The sequence below is a fragment of the Phallusia mammillata genome, chromosome 2 (assembly GCF_965637545.1).
Source record: "Phallusia mammillata chromosome 2, kaPhaMamm4.hap1.1, whole genome shotgun sequence".
Lineage (NCBI taxonomy): Eukaryota > Metazoa > Chordata > Ascidiacea > Phlebobranchia > Ascidiidae > Phallusia > Phallusia mammillata.
The window spans coordinates 27,016,776-27,041,470 of NC_137253.1; the positions used below are offsets into that span (position 1 = coordinate 27,016,776).

General features: G+C 36.3%; 4 protein-coding genes across 4 annotated transcripts; 2 read left to right on the forward strand and 2 right to left on the reverse strand.

Moving 5' to 3' along the window:
- Positions 1-456: 456 nt before the first annotated feature.
- LOC145212530 (serine palmitoyltransferase small subunit A-like) lies at positions 457-1,799 on the reverse strand. The gene is made up of 2 exons (XM_080080682.1): positions 1,583-1,799; positions 457-1,072 (listed from the first exon to the last, which is right to left on the reverse strand). Exons 1-2 carry the CDS (start codon positions 1,710-1,712, stop codon positions 963-965), a joined length of 240 nt encoding a protein of 79 aa, XP_079936808.1. The 5' UTR covers positions 1,713-1,799; the 3' UTR covers positions 457-962.
- A 1,565-nt stretch (positions 1,800-3,364) lies between these two features.
- LOC145212527 (endonuclease/exonuclease/phosphatase family domain-containing protein 1-like) lies at positions 3,365-6,152 on the reverse strand. Its single transcript, XM_080080680.1, has 2 exons — positions 4,936-6,152; positions 3,365-4,800 (listed from the first exon to the last, which is right to left on the reverse strand). The coding sequence occupies exons 1-2, from the start codon at positions 6,082-6,084 to the stop codon at positions 4,288-4,290; spliced, it is 1,662 nt and encodes a 553-aa protein (XP_079936806.1). The 5' UTR covers positions 6,085-6,152; the 3' UTR covers positions 3,365-4,287.
- A 1,067-nt stretch (positions 6,153-7,219) lies between these two features.
- LOC145212529 (rho GTPase-activating protein 19-like) lies at positions 7,220-9,752 on the forward strand. The gene has a single exon (XM_080080681.1). It carries the CDS (start codon positions 7,318-7,320, stop codon positions 8,869-8,871), a length of 1,554 nt encoding a protein of 517 aa, XP_079936807.1. The 5' UTR covers positions 7,220-7,317; the 3' UTR covers positions 8,872-9,752.
- An 884-nt stretch (positions 9,753-10,636) lies between these two features.
- LOC145212526 (ATP-binding cassette sub-family C member 10-like) lies at positions 10,637-24,502 on the forward strand. The gene is made up of 23 exons (XM_080080679.1): positions 10,637-11,948; positions 12,407-12,628; positions 12,692-12,817; positions 12,903-12,982; positions 13,224-13,371; positions 13,662-13,830; positions 14,110-14,234; positions 14,876-15,042; positions 15,613-15,796; positions 16,536-16,666; positions 17,119-17,231; positions 17,986-18,171; positions 18,652-18,819; positions 19,437-19,612; positions 20,995-21,210; positions 21,956-22,089; positions 22,164-22,327; positions 22,703-22,839; positions 22,906-23,038; positions 23,227-23,374; positions 23,437-23,695; positions 23,959-24,071; positions 24,130-24,502. The coding sequence occupies exons 1-23, from the start codon at positions 10,791-10,793 to the stop codon at positions 24,272-24,274; spliced, it is 4,602 nt and encodes a 1,533-aa protein (XP_079936805.1). The 5' UTR covers positions 10,637-10,790; the 3' UTR covers positions 24,275-24,502.
- The last annotated feature ends 193 nt before the right edge of the window (positions 24,503-24,695 follow it).

Sequence of the window (24,695 nt, forward strand, 5' to 3'; positions counted from 1 at the left end):
CGTTAAAACCTTTAAATGTTGAAGCTTTTTTAAAAAGAAAACAACAAACTTACAAGATGTTTTTTCTCTTCAACAGTTTTAATCATATTCCATTTTAGGGACTTTACCTGATACGGGAATTAATATGGACGTCATTATTTTAATTTGGACAAAGTTTTTGCTAATGTTACCGAACAAATTTTCTCATTCTCATTTAACCATTTATGTTAGAACATAAGTAAAAATTAAACAGTTACAAATTTCGTTTGGCCGCCAAATATGTTATACTACAGTGCTTTTTGGATTACTGTGTTTCACATCATTGAAAGCTTACCCACATATGATTTGTGATTTATACAACTGTATTTATCGTTTATTGTTAACTCAAACTCCTGCCAACACAACTTCTCAGTTTTTAAATGGCCCAATTTAACTAACTACTAGCTCCATAAGTATAGCTTAGTTTTTTCCAACAAATTGTCAAACAACAAGAGGTACATTTTATTAAAACAATCACATGATAAAACAGGTACAAATAAAAGTGTCAGTGTGTTTGAAATGTAATGCCAATTTGTAAAAAATGCGCATATGTCATACAATCATAATTTTCACACAATTCTGTTTTAAATTGAATCACAATCAAACATAAACAAAACATGAACAATCACAAAAATTGCTCAAATTGTGGTATTCAATAAACTAAATCATTGAAAGTATTTTCAAGTCATTTTTTTCCACAGTCTTTGTCATATGTTTAATTTTTGCCACTCAGCAGCACAAAATAAAACCACTAACCAAAATAGGTTTGCTACACTTACATTTAATGAAAAGTAAACAAACATTTAGACTTTTTAAGCACATCAAAGCATCGAATAAAACAATATGACTATCAATGAAAACTGCAACTAAAACTGTCACAATAAAAAAGGCGGTCTGTCAAGCATCAAAATGTCACTCTTGAAGGGCTGCAATTTTGTTGAATATCATACAGCATCAAAATATCCAAAGTGTGCTAACATGGAATAAATGTGTTGAGGCAAGAAGACATATGCTGTGCAAAAAGACATCGACAATAGGATCATCAAGCAGGCGCCTGTAAAAAGAGAGAGTGTTAAACACTTTCTATGACATGTAAATGCTATAAAAATTGCCAGAAAAAGGTATAATACTTTGTACCATATTTACTCGATCGTAAGCTGTGGCTTGTTTTTTTACCCTAAGTTTTCTACCCTACCGTTTGTGCGGCTTACATTTTAATATCATAACAATATTATTTCCACACCCCTGCTTTTGTTTTATTTTGCGTTCAAAATGTTTTTGCATTACATTTGCCGGAAGAGCTGTATAAACTTGATGTTTTTGCATGTTGGCTTTACACGTCAACATAATGCTCTGCTGGGTAGAACTATTCGCATAAATAACAATTTTCGACACATAGTTGTACTCTGTAGCAACAAAAAGCAGTGTTATTGAACAATCATACTTTACATCACAAAGTGCAGCTTACATTATTTTTTGACACTTTAATATGCAGCTTACAATCTGAGACGGCTTATAATTGAGGGCAGCATACAAGCAAGTAAACATGGTATGTAAAACTCACTAAAAATATGTCTTTCCCATGGATCAAGCATGTACAGTCCTGTGGTAACACAAAAGAAGTAGTAAAGCCATCCAATATATCCGAAGAATGAGGTAGGCTTTTTCTCATATAGTTGCCAATCAAATGACATGATTTAGAATGGTAAAGGAAGTAAATGGAATATTTGTAATATATTCAGTTGTTTGTCCTTCAAAAAAATATAACCATTAGAAAGTGTACAATAACATAACAATCAACACGTTTTTTAATGAGGAAAATTATGCTCCATATAACATAAAACCTAATCATGTCCATTTAGACCAGTGGTTCCCAAACTTTTTTGGTCTGTGGCCCAAATGTCTATTTAATAGCAATTCGTGGCTGATCATGTGCTGTAAAATTGGGCACAAACATTTTTTTAATGAGATACATGCTCCCAAAATTTGGCTACAAGATTTGAAATTCTAGGCTCTGTTGATCACAGAGCACAGCTAATATCTTGCTCAACATATACGTTGCTGTTAGGGGAAAAAATGACCTTTCTTGCTAAATAAATATTGTATTGCAAATATTATGTTTTTAAAATGAAGCGCATAATATCTGCACCATAACAAAACAGTAGAATCTGTTTAACTGGCTCTATGGCCCATTGAAAATGTCTTGGTGGCCTAGTACTGGGCCATGGCCCACAGTTTGGGAACCACTGATTTAGACCAATTAAACATACTTTTTAGTTTTACCAGTAGGACATGTTTTTATTAGAGTTACATTTAATTAGTTAAGAGTTATGTTAGTTGTTCAGTTTCCATCAAAAGTTATGGCAATTTACAGCATTCATTTTTCAATTCATGGCTGGTCTGTCTGGTATACTGGTGGTACTTCAAAATTCTGACAATGCAAGTATTTATTACTACATAACGCTAACTACATATATTAGTAAAAGGTACAAAAAATGCCTTCACAATTAAAATCGTTTCCACAATCACATACAACATAACTGTGACTAGCACAATAGAGAAACAAACAAACCACGGAAAGTAAAACAAAAAATGATTGAACAAAATTAACATACTGGAATCGGATGAGGGCAACGATTTGTAACGGATTAATGTCCGACAACAAATCTTCAAAAAATATCAATAGGCTTGCAAGCTTAACGAATACACTGTTGCTGCCAGGCATAACGTATTAACAGAATTTTTAGCTCTTCCGGCAGTTTTTTATTGTAATATGCCAACGCACTGCGTTATTTCTATCGCCCTTTTTGTGTGTGTTTCGCCGCCATTTTCGCTTTATAATAACTTGTGTTTGCAATGTATGTCATTACCCTGATGAAGGTGTTTCGTATGGGACATCGAAACGTTGGCATATTACAATAAAAAACTGCCGGAAGAGCTAAAAATTTTGCAAGCTTAACGTCTTCGCAAACTACCAAACTATTTACCACAAACAATTTATAATTCTTGTGATAAAAGGCTGGAGATAATGGAGTTTTAACCTCTTGCTTTTGTTGAAGTGGGCGACCGAGATGTAAACGGGTAATCACTAGTTAGTTTCCGCAAAACAAGAGACAGTCACGATTAAATCGTGAAGACGTAACAGTTAACATTACATGTTTTAAAGCAGCTACTCTAACTTTTTACTTCAGGACTCGAGATTATCAAATACAATTTGAGGGTGTACTATGCGTGCCATTATGAAAAAATCAATCAGTTTACCTCGTATCATATAAATACCCTTTATTTTTGGATGCACTTGGATAACTTCGAGGGCCCACTGTTTTAGAACAAAGAACAACAACCAAACGTTTCAATTAGTGTAATTAACAGCTCATAACAGTGATGTAAAAAATACTCTATAATATGCAAGAAGTTTAGAAGCAAACAAATGCGAAAAGTCAGCACAGGCAAGTGATTGATGGACAATATGTAGCATTTCACGGTGACATATAACACTTCACAAATAACATGTCACTATGCTTTCCTATGAAAAGCTGGGCTTAATGTGTCATGTAATGATTGGGTGTTTGTTTTATCTAGTGCTACTGTTTTTACAAATATCTGACATACTTATGTATGGCTTAAATGACAGAATAGGTCAATACAACAGAAATGAAACAAAATAAAAGCACTATGTGCAAAATATTCATTGTGTGAAAACATTAAAGCAAATATGGCACCATACTGTATATGTTGTTCTTAGCAAAATTATTGGGTTAAAAATAACTTTGTTTTGTACTAAAATACAAATATAACAAACTTACAAGATAACAGCAGAAAATAAGGCATATGACAGGGTAGTCACAAAAAACACTTGCATCATCTCACATTGTATAAAATTAAAAACCCATCAAAAGCAGATTAAGACACTTGTGTAATTACCACATATGAAACAAAAGCCACAAATATCTTCACTTTGGTACCATAACCTGTTAAGTTTATTTAAATGAGAAATTGTACATGGAGGTTTCTCACTATAGGAGGTTGGGTAATAAACGATGAAAAATACTCAGTTATTTAAGCACCACACTAACTATCAATATGAACTGCAGACAGCAATAAAGCACAATGGTTGAACAACAATTGTTCTGCATGCATAATATTATGTCATGGGTAAAAAGAGAAATGAAGAAAAATAAATACATTTCATTGTATAAAGGTAAGAACAGCAGAAAATATTAGCGCAATAATAATTATCAGCGTTCACTACAATCACATAACACATGATCACCCAATGCTAAGTGTGATGCCCTCTAAGTTCGCATTGCTTGATTCAGGGTCTGCATCAATGTCAGTAAAAAATTCTGACCACACTGGACAGTGATCTGACACAACACCACCCCAAGACCATCCATCTGGTATCCATGGACTGGTCAAACCATTTCGCACCACATCCCAGTGACTGGTGAAGGATGTACAAACAGATTGGTTTATCCACATGTTGTCATAGCTTCTTGAACCCTTCACATTTTTTGTGCTAATATTGGTCGGGGTAGTTTCAGGCACAATAGCAGAAAAATTGTTTTGTCGTAGAACTTCGAACTCAGTTTTGTCTGGTTCAAGATTGAAGTCACCTACAATAATAACATCTTTTTCTTCTGGAACTTGAGATTTTAGCACTTCAACAAGCAGAGGAAGGCAACTAATTTCAGAGCCAAGTTTATTTAGATCCTTTTCTGCATCAGCGTAACCAATAGCCTTGAGATGAACACTAACCAGCACCACATCAAATTGATTGATCTGGTAAACACAAAATGTATTTTATCAATTAAACTGTTGATAAAAATATTGCGACATAACAGCATGAGCCATACCAATTGGTATTTGTGTGAAATAGAATTTTTGGAGTATAACTCATGCATAAAAAACACTCACCTTGAAATACCCAAGAAATGGCTGCCTTGCAAATTTTTTTCCATCCTCTGATTTGTCTAACAATGAACTGCTGTACAATGTTATCTCAGATCCCTCATTCCACAAAAACCCACTGTATTCCATTCCTTGGTACATTTTGCCAGCAGCTGTTGCAGAGACTGAACATTTCCACAATCCTGACCGAGATCGAATTCGCTGAATGTTGGGTAGCGTGGGATTATTTAGCTCATTCACAATTTGTGACAATGCATCTGGGTGTGCTAACTCTTGCACAGCCAAAATCTTGATGTTGTTTTCAAGGATTGTCATGCATATCACTTCCCTAACCCCAGGGTTTTTTACTTTGTCCAAGGAAAACTGTTGTAAATTCCAAGTGGCAATTCGTACCATGGGCCTACCATCTCTAATGTCAGAAACAGTTTCAAACTTCGGCCTTGAAGATGGGATTGATTCTGGTCCATAAGGATATATATTAACCGCCCTTGAAGAGCAGTTGCTGACATTTCTTGAGTGGCCCAAGTTGTTGACTGTTAGAACATACTTTAGCTTTAACAGTGTTGGGGTGTCAATTAGTTGGGCAGGGTCAACAAGATCAGTTATGTGATGAAATTTGCCATTTTCTGTTCGATACTCTACAATAGCTTTGGCCAACTCTTCAGAAACGCCATCCACCTGTGAGAGTTGTTGTACAGAAGATACATTAACATTTAGCGGCAAGGTTATGTCTGAAATGCTGGTACTGGATGAGTTAGTTTTGGAACGAGAACTTGATACAAAGATGTCTTTTCTCAGTTTCTCCAACTTGACTGCTCCGATTCCACTTACAAGAGCCAGATCTTCTACTCTTCGGAAACCTCCAATTTTCTTTCGATACTCCACAATATTGTGCGCAATGACTCGGCCTACATTGGTAAGAGTCATCAAGTCCTCTTCTGTAGCCTGGTTAATGTCCAGCAAGGCTGATTTGGATTTGCTTAGATTTTCACCATCTGGTATCATAACATCTTTTTCAGCTGCCGGTGAGCCAGTGGCAAAAGAAAATGCAGCACTAACAGTTTTTTTTCGTCGCAAAAAGCTCCCATGATGTTTTATGGTAGAATTTTTGTCTTTGGGCACTTGTGGCCTGCACTTTGTACAAAGCCCTCCCATATTCGAGCTGTACAGACAACAAAAGCTAAGTAACTACAACCTGAACATAGAAAAAACTTATGTGGTAAAAAATGAAATAGTTAAAACAGCTCCATAACATAGTCTTGACCAACTTGAACTCATACTGTAGCCAAACGTCTATAAGTAACATACTTTTACTTGTCTTAATGATAACCTCTGTTACCCTCAAGCCTCAACTGAACAATGAACTACAGACAGAGTACGAAATTCACCCCTGTAACCTCCAAGTCTTCAATGTCACGTACTCGTTTTTGCTTTGCAGATGAACGAAATTCAAGCTCTTTTAAGCGACAACACAATCGTAAAACCCTCAATTTATTATACTCCTTTAACAATTTATATGGTACGTCAATTGGTCTGTTTTGACTAGATTTTAGTTAAACATTAAACAACCCACCAACCATTGCAATGTTTACTTGGACTTGCCTCTTTGTTTCTCGTTTTTCCTTCTTCTGAGTCTGAGCTGAGGATTGTGGTTTACGCTGGTCGCAATCGCAATGTGTGTAAATAAACTACATGCGCTATTATAAGTTTGTTCATTTTAAATCTCTCCTAGTAGTTTCTGGTTTATAACAGAATAACTACTTTAAACGTAGCAAACGGCGCACACTTTGTTTTATCTTTGCTTCTCATCTACCCCACAAATAAAAATTTATAGCGCACCACCTAGTGTTATTGCAAGAGCGCTAAAGGTAACGACTTTTAAAAGTCCATTGTTTGTTATTGAACTTTATTGAAGTGTCATTGTCGTATTATTAAGTTGTTTTTATACGCGAATAAAGATGAAGGCCCAATAAAAGAAATTTGTAAGCACGTATTTTTTATTCATTCTTATCTAGGTGCGTAAATTTGTTTCATATGATGCGTAAATTTGTAGTTTTTGCATAACCGTTGTTTGTTTCATTAGCTTGTCGTGTACCGTAATTTGCCTGATGTATGCTTTGTATACACTAAAGTATTACGTACAGTCAAATAAATAAGATCTAGATAATTCTGCAAAAATAAAGAGACTGCAGTTTTTGCTTTGCTTGTCCTTTTTCCCACCAGAATTGATTTAAGACTTAAAGCACCAGCTGCACCAGCTTTTTGCATAAACACAAAATACTTTCATCACAAACTAATGTATCTTAAAATCCACAGACTGCTTTGTACAGTTTTTAAAGCAACAATATGCACTGTTTAAATTTTAAATAAAATCCATAACGAACAACAATGGACTGTATTGCCAAAACTCCGTTAAAAGAAAAGGAATTTTACAATCCAGATCACTTTGTCATCAAACTGAAGTTTGAGAAATGGGAAGATTTCAGCGAATTAATCATAAGTCATTTGACTCGAATGTTAGACCTTCCTGGGGCAGAACTTGACTTAATTCGTGGAACAGGAAACAGTGAAAATGCACTGAAAGATGGAAACAATAAACTTAATTTGAAATCCTGGTCTTTGATGAAAAAGAAGGAAGCCAAAGGCAGTGGGTTTGGATCTGTTTTGACTGATGAAGCTATGGCACAAGTTCAGCAGCTAACCGATTTTCTGGGTAAAAATCTGACGAAGGAAGGTCTTTTTCGGAAGCCAGGCAATTCAGTTCGCCAAAACCAACTTATAACTGCTTTGAGTACTGGTGTTTGCATTGACTTTAATAGAAGCAAATTTCAGGCTCATGATGTTGCTAGTGTACTGAAAACCTTTTTGGGCCAGCTGTCTGAGCCCTTGCTTCTGCCATCGAAGCACTTTAACGCCCACCTTCAGATTGCAAACATGACGAAAATGGATGCAGAAACTAAAACCTCAGTTGTTGACAAAGGGAAGCGCATTGAAACTCTGCAACTACTGCTCTTGTTGTTGCCAACCAACTATCGTAATATCCTCAGAGCTATCATGAACTTGTTATACCATACAGCACGAAATCAGGCAGAGAACAAAATGACTGCTGCAAACCTATCTGCAATGTTCACGCCACATTTGATCTGGCCACGAAATGCAAAGGCATTAGATATCCAGGACCGTGTGGAAAAACTGAATGAGCACATTGCCTTTATGATCAGACATTCCCAGAAAATCTTCACTGCCCCTTTGTACATTCGAGAATCAGCCAAAGTGTTTTATCCAAAACCAACAACAGATTGCATGTCACCACAAGTAAGCTCCACGCTTCTGGTGGCACCTTCAAGTGCTGTAAAAAGAAGTGCAAGCGCTCGCTTGAAATTCAATGACAGAGCAAAGGAACAGACAGAAAATGCCATCAGTGACCTTTACAACAAAGTCCACAATATGCCAAACTCGGCCAAAAAGAAGAAAATTGTGAAAAAATTTGACAAACACCATGAGGTTATTCAGTATAAGTCCAAAACCAGAAAAAGAAATCGCACATTCAGTGGCATTCTTAGAAAGAAAAATCAATCCCAAACACCTGCCAAGACCAAAGGCAAAGATTCCTACAAATCTTTTCCTCAACCTGGTGATGATGATCTCAGTCCAGTCTTGCCAAAACCAGATTTGTTAAGCCACTGCAATTCTGACTCTGTTTCACTAAACTTAGACTTCCATGAGAAGAACCCAAAAGCAATCAGTCACGTTAGTTTACCTGAAAATGTTCTTAGAAACTGCAAAGCAGATGTCCAATCACCTCGACTGACAGTTTTGTCCAAGCAAATAAGACTCTTGAAACAAAGAAGATCTGCATCACCTGCCACACGATCTCAGAAAAAAGATGTTCCCAATGCCCCTCAGTCCAATACAAAGCAAATTAAAGTTTCTACTGTGTAAAGCAGTATCTGATACTTGTAACAGCGTGTTGAGGATTATATATATTTTACTTAGCATTGTGGTTAACTTGCTTCTATTTGCATTAAACATAGACCTTTTGTTTACATTAACTGAAGCAACTAAACTAAAGAGTTTTGAAACGTACTTGAACTTGTCCATGAGACTTAATATGGGCTAAATTTGCAACTTTTGTGCTTTTAATACATTCCTGGCATTGTGGAAATTGTTACTGTTGAATCCCAGATTTTTTTACTAAAAACTGCATAACGCTGTGTACATATTTCTTTTCCACCATATTGTAGTGGTATGTGCCTTAAGATGCTTGATTCCAGGGTTAAATTGATAACCCCACACAGTGACAATCTGCTAAATGCAATTACATCTTCTTTCTTTTATGGTTTGTAATGTTTTGGTTGATTTTATATACCACATTACCAGATTTTCATAATCCCTTAGGGACAGCGTTCAAATACAACTGCTGTTTGTAGACTTTAGTTTATTGTGCCATATTAGTTTATACAAAGCTAGTAATATACTTCCTATGCATGGATACAGTATTTTAATTTTATTCTGCACAAAAATTAGTTTAACAGCAACCAATCTGATATTGATGAACTGCCATTTAATTCTGTTTCCCACAAAAAATGTGTATTCAAACACACATCAGAAATAAGTTACTGCTTTGCTAAAAGTTATGTTGCCTATTTCTTATTGTTACATATGCTTGTAAACACTCCAGAAACGTTTCTAAATCCTTGCACATGGCTGCTGTGATTTTAATGTGGGTGTGAACTGTAAACCTATGTCGATTCATGATTCGTTTTTACCCACCGTGCGCTAGACTTCAGTTGTGTTTTGTAAATATATTTGGACAAATATTGGGTGTTGTGTGTGTTATTTACTGCCCTAAGCTGGAAGTTCAAGTGGGTCCTGTAAGTATTTGCTTTGCTAAGGCAATGATAAAATGTAGGACTTCCATTTGACTACTTAGCTTAGGTAGTTGTTACGGAGGACAAAAAAATTAACAAAGCACACGAGTTCAATTGGCCTCAAACTTTGAAGCGGGCTCTGTAGACCACAAGTTCAAACCTTTTTTTAGCTAAAGTAAAATAAAATAGTCAAGTCTACTGAGCTCATTCGGTTGTAATCTTAGAGAGTAGTCTGATTTTAAATCATTTTTTTTTATGTTTTAATAAAAATATGTGCAATCGTCGTTGCCTGCCATGGAGGGTAAAAGACTAAAAAAAAAAAGGCTGTGAGTCGGGCACATCGTTGGTCAACACGCCACGGCACTGAAGAAAACTCGAAAACGTTTATAGCAAGCATAATGCACAGTAGTTTAACGACATTTTACCTAAAAAACATGACCATTTATCGAGAACATTTATCGTGTAACCAGGAAAACGTTTAACACCGCCCCCAATGTTTACGTGTCGCACTCGCCTCATTTGATTATGACGTTTTTTTATGGAGGGGTTTTCCCTGTGAAGTGTGATTTACAAAACGTTGAGTTGAGTTAAGTTTACTTTGCATGATAAAACAAATCGTAGAAACACAATTACGCTTAAATATTCACCAAGCCGAAATAAAAGTAATTGTCTTTTGTGTATATGATACATGAGCAAAAATCTAAAAAGCTAGAACAGCTGCGAGTCAGTTTGCGACAGGTTTATGTACAAAATATCGGGTGCATCATGAAGGTGCGCCAAGCGATCCTGTATATTTTAGATGCAGCGCAAAATAACATGTACTAAAACATTTTGTGGTACTGTTACATGGTAACTTTACTCAACAGGACGTTGGTTTAAAATTAATGACTTGGCAGACTGGATAATTCCTGCAGCAGACACCATGGAGCAAATAATCTGTCCCAAAACGATTTAAGGTTTGGAGCAGAAGAGCAAAAATACATCAAAACTATGGATCAACGTTTGACAGAATTTTGTGGTAAAAAATTTTCGATTTGGAACAATGATGGCCCAACATTTTCCCTCTGCTTCGAAACCTTTACATTCGTTCTTGCTCCTTTTACACTGTTGGCCCTGACAAGTGCATTCTACATTGGCCGACTTAGACCACCAGATGTGAATTTGCGTGTTCCTAGTCCATTCAACATTCGACGGATATGCACAGCCATAACCCTTGTCATCACACTTGGGGTCTTTATTAAAGATGCTGTCTTAATCAAATCCAACATACCAGCTGTGCTTTTTGTATCATATGGGACAAGACTGGTATCGTTGCTTGTGCATTTAATTTTTCTGTGGAGAATTGGTTTGATTCATTTTGACTACAAACGATCACCGGCAACTGTTGTTTTATCATGGGCACTTACACTTGGGTACTATGGTGTGCAGATTGAGCGCATGATAGTTGAATTAATGGACAATGTTTCAGACAAGAGTACTTTGGACAGCATCAACATGATCGTTGATTTGTTCTGTGTGGCGGCAATGGCAGCTTGCCAAATCACTTACCTCGTGACACTGTTACATATAAATCCCAAGTATCGAACTGTGTCAATATTGTCACCCACTGAAGACCTGGACAACCTGCTATCACAATCACATCTTCTGGATAGTGACAGATATTCAGATCTTGCATCTGATGTTCCCTCAGTGCCCGAGACTTGTCCATCAGATTCTGCTTCGTGTTTGTCCTCTTTGTTTTTTTATTGGGTGCAGCCTCTAATGAAAAAGGGCTCGAAGCGACAGTTGAATAGAGAAGATGCAGTTTACAGTTTGCCTGCTGACTTGAACACTCAACAAATATGCCACAGTTTTACACAGACTGTTGATGAATTAAGCACTAAGCAACTTATCGAAAATCAAAATACCTCAACACCTCCTAGAATTCTTTTGAAGTCATTGCACTCTAAGTTTGGCAGATGGTATTACACCCTTGGGTTACTGAAGTTTCTGTCTGATTCTCTTGGCTTTGCTGGGCCACTGCTTTTAAATCGCCTTGTTAACTTCGTGGACTCTAATGAACCACTAGCAAATGGATGTTATTATGCAGCTGGTCTGTTTCTTTCTACTCTAATTGGATCAATGTTGGCAACACACTTCGATTTTCAGGTAACAGTCAGTACTTCTGTTTTTGTTGTCACCTGGTAATAGATATGTTTTTGACCTGGTATGTGTCATAATATGTGCATATTAAACGCTCACACAGTTACAGATTATAGCATCGAATACATGCTCATACATGCCTGCCTAATGCAATGATATTTTCCGAATTAGATGAAGATCCTGGATTAACCTATTTTAAATAGTTAAAGCCTCAGCACATTTCCAATCATCTGTACCTCAAGTTTTGTCTGAATTATAACCAAATGCGGTTTACCAGAGGTTTTCTGTGAAATAGAAAATCTTTCCTCACAATTTTGTTTTTTAATATCTATGTGCATTGAGGCACTAGATATATTTTCATTCATGTATCATTTAACATTAATACAACACTGTAAAACCCTCTAACGCTGGGAAAACTGCAAAGTTTGTTAATTACTAAATATACATGACTCTTATTTTCACAGGTTAACAAAGTTGCAACTGCGTTCAAGTCTTGTCTGATTGCAAGTGTTTACAATAAAACATTGCAGGCCAAACCAGTGGCAATGGCAAAATACACAACAGGGGAAATCACAAATTTTATGAGTACCGATGTAAACAGAATTGTTAACTTCTGTGCCAGTTTTCATCAGTTTTGGAGTCTTCCATTTCAAGTTGTTGTTACTTTGATTCTTTTATACTTTCAGGTAATGTTGTTCCTAATAGGCATAAACTAGCGTTTTGCCAGTGTTTTAAATTTTTTCTTTTAGGTTGGTGTAGTATTTTTGGCTGGACTTGGATTTGCCCTGATCATGATATTGTTCAATCGATACTTGGCCAAAAAGATTGGTGAATACAACAGAAGCATGATGAAAAACAAAGACAGTCGAGTGAAGGTATTGTGAACTCTTTGGCCATATGTTACTTCAGTCGGCCATATCTTACTTGAAGTCAATAAAGCTAATGTTTGTTGTTTTAAAGCTGATCACAGAAATATTGCTTGGAATTCGAGTGATTAAGTTTAACGTCTGGGAAGGATTTCTTATTGAAAAAGTGAACAGGTAAATTTGTTGTAAAAAATGTATAAACAAACATACTATATTATACCATTAATGATACCATGAGCATTTATATATTGAAAGAAGTCATACAATTGACAAAAGGGATTAGCATACCTAATGCAATTAAATGAAACACGTGGGTAACCAGTATGCAACTAAACAGTTTTGTTTGTATTTGATTTTCAAAATATTGTTATGCATTTGGTTTCATTTTGGTTTTGGATTTATTTTGTTTTTTCAGCATTCGTTCCGATGAGTTAAAAAGCTTAAAAGGAATCAAGTATTTTGATGCTGGATGTGTCTATTTGTGGGCTACCACTCCTGTTATTATCTCACTACTCATTTTCTCAATCTATTCTGTAACAGGTCATGATCTAACTGCAGCCAAGGTAAATAGCTATTTTCGAATACAAATATTTTTGCTAGATTCGACATACTGTGAATACCAAAAGTGCATTTAGCAAAGTAGGGGCAAACTCATTCTTATAATTCATCAGACTATGATTGTACGTTAAAATGTTTTTTTACTTTTTTTTTATTTTTTTATTTATTTATTTAAAAATAGTGTTTGGGTTGTGGTGCAAAAAGAGTTGACAAGAATTGGAATAACTTATCAATTTGTTCAGATATGGGCTGTGGGCTGTGGGCTGACACATTTTTATGTTTACTTCTTTTAAAGGTTTTTACTGTTGTTGCTTTGATCAACATGCTCATATCTCCTCTGAATGCATTTCCATGGGTGATCAATGGTTTGATGGAGGCCTGGATTTCTATTAATCGCCTTGAGAAATTTGTTATGACCCCCAACTTTAATGCTGATGAGTATTATAATGATAACATGCCGCATGGTAAACTTAATTTATGGTTTTCATGACTAATACATCCTTATCTCCCTGTTGTGTTGTTTTTGTTGTATCTAATTGCAGTAATCTACAGTAAATAACGTACATTTAAATTTCAAAATAATGTTATTTTAAACACTATACAAGGGTCTGTTCATAAATTTTTTGAGGAAAATAATGGCCCAAATAGACTTAAAATGTGACATTCTTTATTAATCAAAAAGTTTGTTATTATAGCTCTTATGCTTTGTTCTATATTTGATGAAATATTTTTTGTGGCAATAGAGAAAGTTGTGTCATTACACAATGCATCATTTTCATGGAATGTTTCCAAGCCACTAGATGTCAATGATCAGGATTCCAATCAACAAGACCAGTTGCTCTGTGACATTTCCTTTAGCATTGAAAAGGTAAAAATGTTTGCTCATGACGTTATTATATTGTTTCCTCCTTGCAAATTTAATGTGATTAAACTTCATGTCAAACTGACTACTGATGTAAATGCGCTTTGCGTTGCCAATTGGTGTCACAATTTTGACAGATTTTTATTATTTTTTTGCACATAATTCATTGTCCTATTTGGCTGTCGTTTTACCATTGTAACTAGTTCTACAATAAAATACTGTTTTTAGCAAAAGTAATTTGTATGTACACAAAATGGAATTGTATGTACGCAAAATAAACATAGGTTTGTAAACCCAAATTGTGTTTATGTAGTGTCGAATTGAAAGTTTTTTGCATGTTATTAGAAGTCATTTACAATCGTTACATATGACTAAAAAGCCTTGCTTGTCAAACTTTTTGTCATGGAACCCATGCTGTATTTTGGCATCTTAGCTGACCCTCAATAATATTAGTTTAACAGCATACTTATAACACAAAAATTTCAACATGGCCTAAGCACATGAATATATACATGTTTCAACAAACCTCAGGGAACCCCTAGAGCTCATGGAACCCCTCTAAGTGTTACAAAGAACACTAGGGTTTTCTGTAAACCCACATGAACACCCCTTCTTGAGACTTTTTTGCAAACTTGTTGTTTTTCAAGGGTCAATTCATTGGAATCATGGGACAAGTTGGTGCAGGAAAAACGTCCTTGCTTTCTGCTTTGTGTGGTGAACTCGATAAACTTTGTGGAAATATTTCTGTAGAAGGTCACAAGGATGGGTTGGCATATGTTACACAGGAACCATGGATACAACATGCCACCATTAAGTATGTATTGCATGCTGTTTTGTATGATTCTAAACCAGGGATGTGTAACCTTTTATCACAGATGAGCTAAATACCAATAACACGATTTGACTGTGTGTTACACATGTATATGACGCAAGTTGACATTACTTTATTGCTTACCAAACATGCTTATACAAAGTTAATAACTAGTGAAATTCAAAAATAAACTAGATTTGCTACCTAGCACTGCATTAAAACAGTTCATCAGGCCAAAAAAATGTAATATATACCGTTAAATATACCTTTAAACAAAATCTAATTGTCTCCGTGGGTCACCCAAACTTTGTTTAATGAGGTGTATTTGGCTTACCGACCACAGGTTGCACACCCCTGTTCTGAATAGTTGCAGATAAACCCATAATATGAACTCCACTGCCAAACACTCTAATGGTTTCTGTCCAAAAGTATTTTCCGGTAATTACTGATTGGTATTTAAAAATTTTGTTTTGTATTTGTTTGTTTTTTTGTGTGCAAAACTTATTACATGCCCTGTTGATGATGCTAATTTTTTTTTCTGATTGAATATTTTTTATTATTTATCTTCTACAGGGAAAATATTATTTGGGGTGAGGTATTTAACAAAGAGATGTATGAGGCAGTTGTTGAGTGTTGCGCATTGAAGGAAGACTTTCAGTCTCTTCCTAATGGTGACCATACAGAAGTTGGAGAGAACGGTGTCACACTGAGCGGAGGACAGAAGGCAAGAGTCTCATTGGCCAGAGCTGTATACCAGGTATACCAGGTTCTTTTTTGTCCAAAACTCAACTGTAATTTGTTTAATATTTAGCAACCTATATTGTTCATTGGTAACACAACTGAAAGGATTTGTACTGTATCCATTCACTTCTAGTTGTAGCAAACATGTGGTAGCATTGCATTTGACTTGCACAAGCCCAAGTTAGTTGAAACAAATTTTTTTAAACTTTTTTTTAACCCAAACTAATATTCAGCTAATACATATCTGTTATCCAAACTTTAATGCCTGAATGCATTATGCTCACAATGAGTCTGGCATGCTGCTTCCTGTTAATATTGAAAGTCCTTTGAATAGCTTTTTATTTTTATTTTATCGAGTTATGGAGCTGGTGATTTCACTTTGTAACAACCTATCAGGTTTCACAGGGTTGGTGTGATGCCGCTCACGCGTCTTGCCCAGAGAATTACAATAAGCAGATACGGTATTAGAAGCAACAACCTTGTGAACACTAGGCGATTGCACTAACCATTCGGCCATCTTGGCGACTTGTTTCGAACTTGTAAAAATATTTGAGTCAAAGTTTGAGTTAAAAACCTGCAATTCTGCAAGTCAAAGTCCAATACCCTGTGGTAAAGGTTTTGCTGTTTAGTTTCTGTGTGAATTTTTTAATTAAATTGTCAACCTTTTGCACTTGCTCATCTCGACTTGTATTACTAATATTTTATTACAATACTGAACTTTTCTTGCATTGGTTTTCTTTGCATTTTTTTTTCAGAACAAGTCACTGTATCTTCTCGACGATCCACTGTCAGCAGTTGACCAACATGTTGCTTCACACCTTTACCATCAGTGCGTTGCTGGTATTCTGCGAGACAGGACACGCATTCTATGCACTCATCACACCAGGTAAACTTTTCCATGCAATTTCAAATTGGCTACTTGATTTTTAGGTTGTCCTGAAATTTTTAGGCTGATTAGATTGGTAGCGCACAATATGTAGGCTGGACACTACATAATGTAGGTACTATTGTTTACTATTCCCTCTAGATGGGAACACCTTTTCATGACAAAAAATTTCGTGAAACTCATAATAAGTTGACATGATAATGAGTTGTAACGAATTTCCATGCCTTTGTTATTTGCTTTTTTTAAGACTGGTCCACAGAATAATGTTTGACTTCAACCAGTTTGTAGTTTCTTGACCCCTGGCTAACATAATTATCAGAACTTTGTTTTTTGCGTAATTTACCAATAGCCTAATTTTTGCAGTTGTAGTAAAAAAAAAAATTTTCTTGAAAAAATGGTAAACAATTTGTGGTTGCTTACATAAAATGATAATCTGACTTTGTAAACATAAGGTATCTCCGAAATGCAGACTGGATAATTGTGTTAGAAGAAGGTCAAATAAAAAAGATTGGAACGCCAGCTGAAGTTTTAGAAATTGAATCAGACCACACAGAACAAGTGGAAGGTAACTAAATTAGAGTGGTGATTGGAACTAACTCCCAAACAATGCTTTGCGAAATCTGTCTATTTCGAAAAGGGTGTTTCCGACTTGTTGCTCATAGGTCTCATGACTTTCATTTCTTCCTTGTTCCAAACTTTGTAGAAATCATACAAGGAAGTGATATGTTGCCATTGTCAATAGTTGAGTTTATATCAAATTAGTTTAAATCTACCGAATGTTAAAACACATTTCCAGTTGATAAAATTAAAACTCGACTAACAGTAATGTGCTAAATAATCATCGTTTGTCTGAAGTCATTCACCATTTATTTTAGATATATATTTCACCTAAGCAATATGCATCTTCAGTACCTGTTCAGGGCCGTGTTTGTGAAAGAACTAGTATCCTTTTCTAATTTTAATCCATTTTATTGCCCTTTAGAGACACTGAAGATGCTTTTTTAGCAAAATTTTGTTGCTCTTTATAAGGTAGTCAACTGATATTAACCTGAAAATAAACATTTCCCAAATTGTTCCGAACCTGACAACAATAAACAGCGCTAGAAAATCGTACACAACTTAAAAGTAATAACTAAACAACAGCTGTAACAACCTTCTGGTGTTAAGTTTGTAATGGACCTTCTGTAGGCCAGCCAAGCAGTCCCTATCTGCTTTTACTGTTTCGCGCTTTTTGACACTTTTGGCCGATGAAATGTCCACACCATTTATAAAATATGTGATCAACCATTTTAAGGCCTAAATGAGTCTCACTATTTCAGGTGCTCCTGCAAGTGCGAACAATTCTGATCCAAGCAACAGCCATGAACCAAACCTTTTGACATCTCTTGTACAAGCTGAAGAGAAAGCAGTAGGCAGTGTAGCTCTCAGCGTTTACAAGTCTTACTGGATAGCTGTGGGAAGCTGCCTGGCTATCACAATTCTTTTGTTTGTTCTGCTTATGCAAGGTAAGAATTGGCATGAATTTAAATGCAATTTACACATGTGATTTCACAACCAAACAGATTTGATGATTTGAAGTTAGGAATTAGGATATAAATATGGCCCTTCTTACCCTTTGAATATTTTTGTGAATAAAGTCCAAAACCTTCAAAGTTTAGTGGCTTGGTTCCTAAAGTGTGGTTGTCTTAGTGTGCTTGAAATGCTTTAACAAAGTGAAGCACATCTTTTAAGTCTAAATAAAAAATATCAAGTTTGTGGTTCTTGTGGTCTCATCAGATAGTTCAGAATAACTTTTTGCATGTTTCACAGGACAACCACTATATTTGACAATAACCTGGAAATTTGCATAGAATTTATTGAAAATTAGGTACAAAAAATATTTCCTAAAAATAACAGTTATTTGCCATCATTGCTTAGCACCTAAAGTCACTGAAAAAAGATGAGAAGTTTAATTTTAAAGTTTTCTTCATTTTTTTATGTTACAGCATCAAAAGTTGTGTCTGATTGGTGGTTGTCACAATGGGTGAATGCCAACAACCAATCTCAAGTCCCTAAATCTCTCAGCACAATTCAGTTCAACATTTCAGAGGGCTGCTACGTTTTTGACCAACCACTCAATTTGGCACAAACTTCATACACAGTTCTGCTGAAGGGTAATCCAAAATTTATTTTTGTTTGTGATATTTTGTATTTTTTACAGCAAGGCAGAAAAATATAAGTATTGGGTAAAATTGGAAATGTTTTTGTGATTATTAAGGTTTTTCCAAGTAATAATTTACAGTGTTACTTGAGAAATATAATAGGTTTAAACTTCAATACATTTTGAATATGGAATATACTGTTTCTTACACCTATTGCGTTTTGTAACAAGTTCCATACAATTTACTAGTAGACCAATGGTTACCAACCTTTTTCAATGAATTTCTCTTTTAACCATTCAAAACATTCTCATTCCTCCCTTACATACTACATAGTAAATGCTAAACCACACAAAGATTATTTAAAATTGGGTCTTTTATCAACTTTACACGTCATATTCCCAGAACTTGAGTATATATTTACTAACCATGTGTAAAAATTTAAAAAATATTTCCCCCATCAAGTTCCTTCTTAAGGAGAAACTGTTTTCAGCTTGGGAAATAGTGAACAAGACTTCAACTTCAATTTGTCTCTGTTTCTCCAAAAAAAACTGTTTTTTAATTCAGTTTTTTACCAACAATAACATCACCCAGTACATGTAGTAAATCCATTGATTTTGTTGTGTGTTTAGGAACAGGGACAGTCTCAACACCAACCAAAGACAGTGCAATGTGGTATCTGATGATTTATGGAATAATTGCTGCTGCGAACAGTATCTTCACATTGGTTCGATCTTTCAGTTTTGCCTATGGAGGAATTTGTGCCACACAAACTCTTCATAACAAGCTCTTAAAGTCAATATTACAGGTAACAATGATCTCTTTTGTGATCAAATTAATTGCTCGAATTGCAGGTAGGTATTCCACAGTATCTTAGTTTGATTTATATTTTTTCAATGGAGGCTATTTTTGTTGGCCCGCAAAAGTCCCAACATTTTAATGCCAACTATAAATTTTGTTTTCAATAATTCAACGTTTTTAAAATCTGAGGATTAACACACACTAAATACTGCAAAATTTCCTATTGTGACGCATGACAAGGCATTGTTATGTAATAAAGAGTTCTGCTTCTACAAACCGTTCGGAGGCATTTTTGCGCTAAAGTGGAAACTGAATGTTTTTGACAGCTTCTACTTAGTAAATAACTATAAAATATAAAAATAAACTTATCTACAGATAAAAAAGATGTATATATAGTTACACTAGAGCAGGGGTCTCAAACACGCGGCCCGCCAAGGGTTTTTGTGCGGCCCGCGAAGTAACTTTTTAGAAGTTGTGTTTTACTCTGGCGGAATACCGTTTTTGACTAGAAAGTTTACATAATACAATCATTTTTCTATTAGTGGTATATGTCACGTTTTCACAAGATAATCAAACTCGCTCAGTTTTAGAATCAGCAATTGCGATTGTTGCGTCATATTTCATACATTGTTACGTAATTGTAGGGCATTGTTTCCACATAAAGCAATAAAGCACAGTTGACTTTCACTTTGCAACACTGTATATCTGTTTGTTATTTAATACAATATTGTTTTTTAATGTAGCTAATGGCACAAATGAACATTTCATTTTTTAATCTTGCAATATTTTGTTTGATATCGATATAGTGCGGCCCTTGACTTACTTAGAAGTTTATTTTTGGCCCCCAAAGCAGTTTGAGTTTGAGACCCCTGCACTAGAGTTTGACCCAGAAAAAAGTTTTTCTTGCACAAATTTAAACCTTGGCCCGCGTAGTAAGCTAACGATTTTGAATGGCCCGCAACAAAATAAAGTTGGACCACACTGCGTTATGATGTCATTATGATGGGTACCCCATCTGGTTGACAGCTTTGTTGCGAGTTCATTAAAACGTTTTTTGGGGGGCGTTTCAGTTTAGTACAACCCATTAGATCCCTATGGCTTGGAACAATCTGCACTGGTTTCTTGCACATGGCCGACTTGTAAACACAGGTGGCTTTATAACCAGCAAGTAAACACTAAGCATTAAAAATTCGACCAACTCTGTTAATACAAACTTCTAACGAAGATGTTTTTGAACAAGTATTTTTCGAAAGTATATTTTATTTGTCGTATAATGGGTTGATCTTAAACCAAACGAAAGAGAGATACCAGTAGCGATAATATAACAACTCAGTTTTTGCCTTTAGCAAGTAAACAACACCGACAATACGTCATTGTTTTGTAACGCAGGCACCGGTCTCGTTTTTTGACGTCACGCCCATAGGACGCATCGTGAATCGTTTTTCAAGTGACGTATACACAGTGGACGACACTCTCCCATTTATGTTGAACATTTTTCTTGCACAATTTGCCGGTCTCCTAGCAACGATCGTGATCACGTGTTACGGGTTACCTTGGTTCACTGTGGTACTTATTCCATTGTCGGGATTTTACTACTACACTCAGGTAAGCTGGGCTGAAATTATTTAACTTTTTGTAAGAAAACGAGCGGCTAAATTGTATGAAAACAATCAACGAATCAACGAAATCCACACAATAGATTTGAAACAGTAATTTTTGATCTTTTTTTTTTTCGTGGCGTGCATATTTAGTCAAAATCGTTTTGTGCCTCACCACATGCTACAAGGTTTAAAAAACGATTATGTATATTTTATAACATAACAACAAGTTTTGAGCCACTGCGTTAGAATGTGTAGTGCAGGAAATTTGGCAAGCGTATTTTGTGGTAGGGGTTGAAAGACCTGGAGCCATTACAAGTGGCTACTTAATACACGATAGGCTTGTGAATAAGTTGGAAGTTGTTTATATTTCCGTAGTATCATTCTTCCTAAATAAGTTGAAAGCATGTGGATTGCGACGTCATTAAAACACATAAATACCCCAAGTTTTGCCATTATTACTTTCTTATCAGTCAATAAATGATTTCGTGTGTCCACTTTTTTGGATTTTTGTTATAAACCTTCCGCAATTTTTCGGCCAAGCATCGTTCATCAATATTGTTAAGTTTGTCACAGATCCAAACAGGTTATTGTTATCCCGGGTACTTTAAGGTTTCTTTTCCATTTCGGCGCATCCCTATACGAAGCACAGTTTCTTTAATTTTTGTCCGATCCGATTTTGAGTAATAAAACAGTTTCTGATGTTTTTTAAGAAAGTCTGGGAAGTTTTACATATTATTTCCACCGCACAGCATTACTACAGACTAACATCTCGTGAACTGAAGCGCTTAAGCAGCATCAGTTTATCACCGATCTACGCTCACTTCAACGAATCGCTCATGGGACTTACCACCATCAGGGCATTCAGGAAAGAACAAATGTTCAGGTAGACGAAAATGACTGTGCAATCTGTAGTTATTGTACAGTGCGAGTAACAAGTTGTTGTTGTTGCTTTCTTAGAGAGCAAAACTTATCACTGGTCGACGCCAATCAACGGTGCAATTTTTCGACACTTGCGGCGCAAGAGTGGCTTGCAATTCGACTGCAAATGATGGGCGTTGTCATGGTGACAGGTGTAGCTTTTACCGCTGTCATCGAGCACCAGCATCACATGACTTCGGCAGGTTGGTGGATACGTGATATTTTATTTCAAATTTTTGTGATTGTTTGTTTAAACACATACTAAATATTCAACATTAACTAAACCAGGGGTCGGCAACCTTTTTTTACTGCGGACCGTTTTTGATACTGAAAATTTATCGCGGACCGGCCTTCAAAAAACAACAAATATTCAGTAATGAAATCGCATAAATTAGTTTACAATCCCCGGGATATATGGGCAAAATGTTTAAAAGCATTTCACTTGAAAAACTACACGGCCCGGTAACGAACTCCTCGTGGCCCGGCGGTTGCCGACCACTGAACTAAACAACAAAACACGAAGTTTTTCACTAATGTTGTTGTTATTTTTATCAATACCATTTTCATTTTATCTGTAGGTTTAGTTGGACTTGCTCTTTCCTACGCGCTCTCCGTCACGAGTCGTCTCTCAGGCGTCATTACGTCATTTACAGAAACCGAGAAACAGATGGTGGCAGTAGAGAGGCAATCATTTTATATTCACAACGTCCCACACGTCAGTTTAACACAAACACCTAGCAAGACATTTTTAAACTACAGGTTACATGTGCATTGTTAACAGGAGAGAGCGCCATCTGGTGATGGAGTGATTCATCGTGATTGGTCGACAAAGGGCGCTATAGAGTTTCGTCACGTGAGTCTTCAATACCGACCTCATTTGCCCTCAGCTCTAGATGACGTAAGCTTTCGAATCAGTAAGTGTGGCCATTTCAAACACAGATTAAAATATGTTGTTGTTTTTGTTACTACTGCAAATAATGTTATCTTGGTTAGCAAAAAACAGATTTATATCATGTCTGCCATTGCCCTACCGTTCTGGTGGGCGAAACGTCATCAAAATTACAAGTTCATAAAAAACTAACAATTATATTTCCTTTGTCAGGACCCGGCGAAAAAGTTGGCGTGGTCGGACGCACTGGGAGTGGCAAGTCGAGTCTGGTCACGTGTTTGTTTGGCATAGTGCCGCTGACTAGAGGCGCTATATACATTGACGAAGTAAGCACGAACCGCGTGCCGCTGCACTTACTCAGGTACGTCGGTAAAGGTAATCACGTGATTCGCAATTACCCAACCACGTGACTTCGTTTCGCAGATCCAAGATGGCCGTTATTCCGCAGGATCCGTTTCTTTTCAGCGGCCCACTCCGGCACAACCTTGACCCAACAGGCCAGCATGCCGCCGGGGCGCTTTCTGATAGTAAACTCTGGATAGCGCTGGAGAGCTGTGGACTGCGGAGGGCAGTAGAGAGCATGGGCGGTCTCGATTGTGACGTAGGAGAGCGTGGGAAACGTTTTTCCACTGGCCAGCGGCAGTTGGTTTGTCTGGCGCGCGCCTTGCTCAAAGACGTTCAGGTTGAGGCACTGTTTTTGCGTTCGTTATTAATCAGCTGTTTTAGGTGGTCTTTGGTATACAGTAAACCTCCTAAAAATCCTAAAAAAATGTCCTGATTATACGAAGATCCGGTATAACCAAGATTAGTTTAAGCCTTACTACATTAGAAATCATTTTTGACAAAGATCTACATTAAGCGAATCCGGTTTGACCGAGATTTATGCAGTTTTATTTTACGGATCTGTTGGTGACAAAAATGCGCTGACTTTTATCATTTACTCAGATCGTGTGTTTGGATGAAGCCACCGCCAATATTGATTTGCAGTCGGACGCTCTCATTCAAGAAACAGTTCGGAAATGTTTCCAAAACCGCACAGTGATAACCATTGCACACAGGTAAGCTCACCACCTTGGTTTTTTGACACAAAACAAAGTTTACATCAATTTACACCAGAGTGGAAACCATTTTGGATTGTGACCGTGTCATTGTGATGGAAAATGGAAAACTTGTTGAATTTGAGGAACCTGGAAAACTTTTACGTGACCCGTCGTCCCTTTTCGCACAGCTTGTCGCTAAATCCGGACTTGTTGTCAACTAGAAGGCGCATGTGGAACATTTTTTTATTTTAACAGGGGAGTTTTTGTTGCTTAACTGGGACGTTACACAATATTGCCAAAATGTTACCAATGAAATCTCGAAATTACGAGTTTTGGAATTTTTATTGCGTATTTGTGTTGTTTGTTACGCCAAATTAATATTGCTTCGTTTTCTATTTAATAGCATACCGTAGTGCAATCAAATAATAAATTATTGACATGTAAAGTTATCAGGCTGACGTGATTTTTTAAATAGGTTTATAGGCCCTGTCGACTCGATACTAAATCAAATGGGCGCCGCCATGTAAGGGCAAGAGTGGCACTTGTTTTTTTTAAATAGGTTTATAGGCCCTGTCGACTCGATACTAAATCAAATGGGCGCCGCCATGTAAGGGCAAGAGTGGCACCGACGTGGTTTTAGCC

Excerpts from the sequence above, each read along its gene's own strand:
- LOC145212527 (XM_080080680.1), bottom strand. The coding sequence starts at position 6,084 with ATGGGAGGGCTTTGTACAAAGTGCAGGCCACAAGTGCCCAAAGACAAA. Across the intron at positions 4,801-4,935 it reads CATTTCTTGGGTATTTCAAG|ATCAATCAATTTGATGTGGT; the intron begins GTGAGTGTTTTT and ends TGTGTTTACCAG.
- LOC145212529 (XM_080080681.1), top strand. The coding sequence starts at position 7,318 with ATGGACTGTATTGCCAAAACTCCGTTAAAAGAAAAGGAATTTTACAAT.
- LOC145212530 (XM_080080682.1), bottom strand. The coding sequence starts at position 1,712 with ATGTCATTTGATTGGCAACTATATGAGAAAAAGCCTACCTCATTCTTC. Across the intron at positions 1,073-1,582 it reads ATGGGAAAGACATATTTTTA|GCGCCTGCTTGATGATCCTA; the intron begins GTGAGTTTTACA and ends CTCTTTTTACAG.
- LOC145212526 (XM_080080679.1), top strand. The coding sequence starts at position 10,791 with ATGGATCAACGTTTGACAGAATTTTGTGGTAAAAAATTTTCGATTTGG. Across the intron at positions 18,172-18,651 it reads GTTTGTTCTGCTTATGCAAG|CATCAAAAGTTGTGTCTGAT; the intron begins GTAAGAATTGGC and ends TTTATGTTACAG. Across the intron at positions 23,375-23,436 it reads GTGCCGCTGCACTTACTCAG|ATCCAAGATGGCCGTTATTC; the intron begins GTACGTCGGTAA and ends TTCGTTTCGCAG.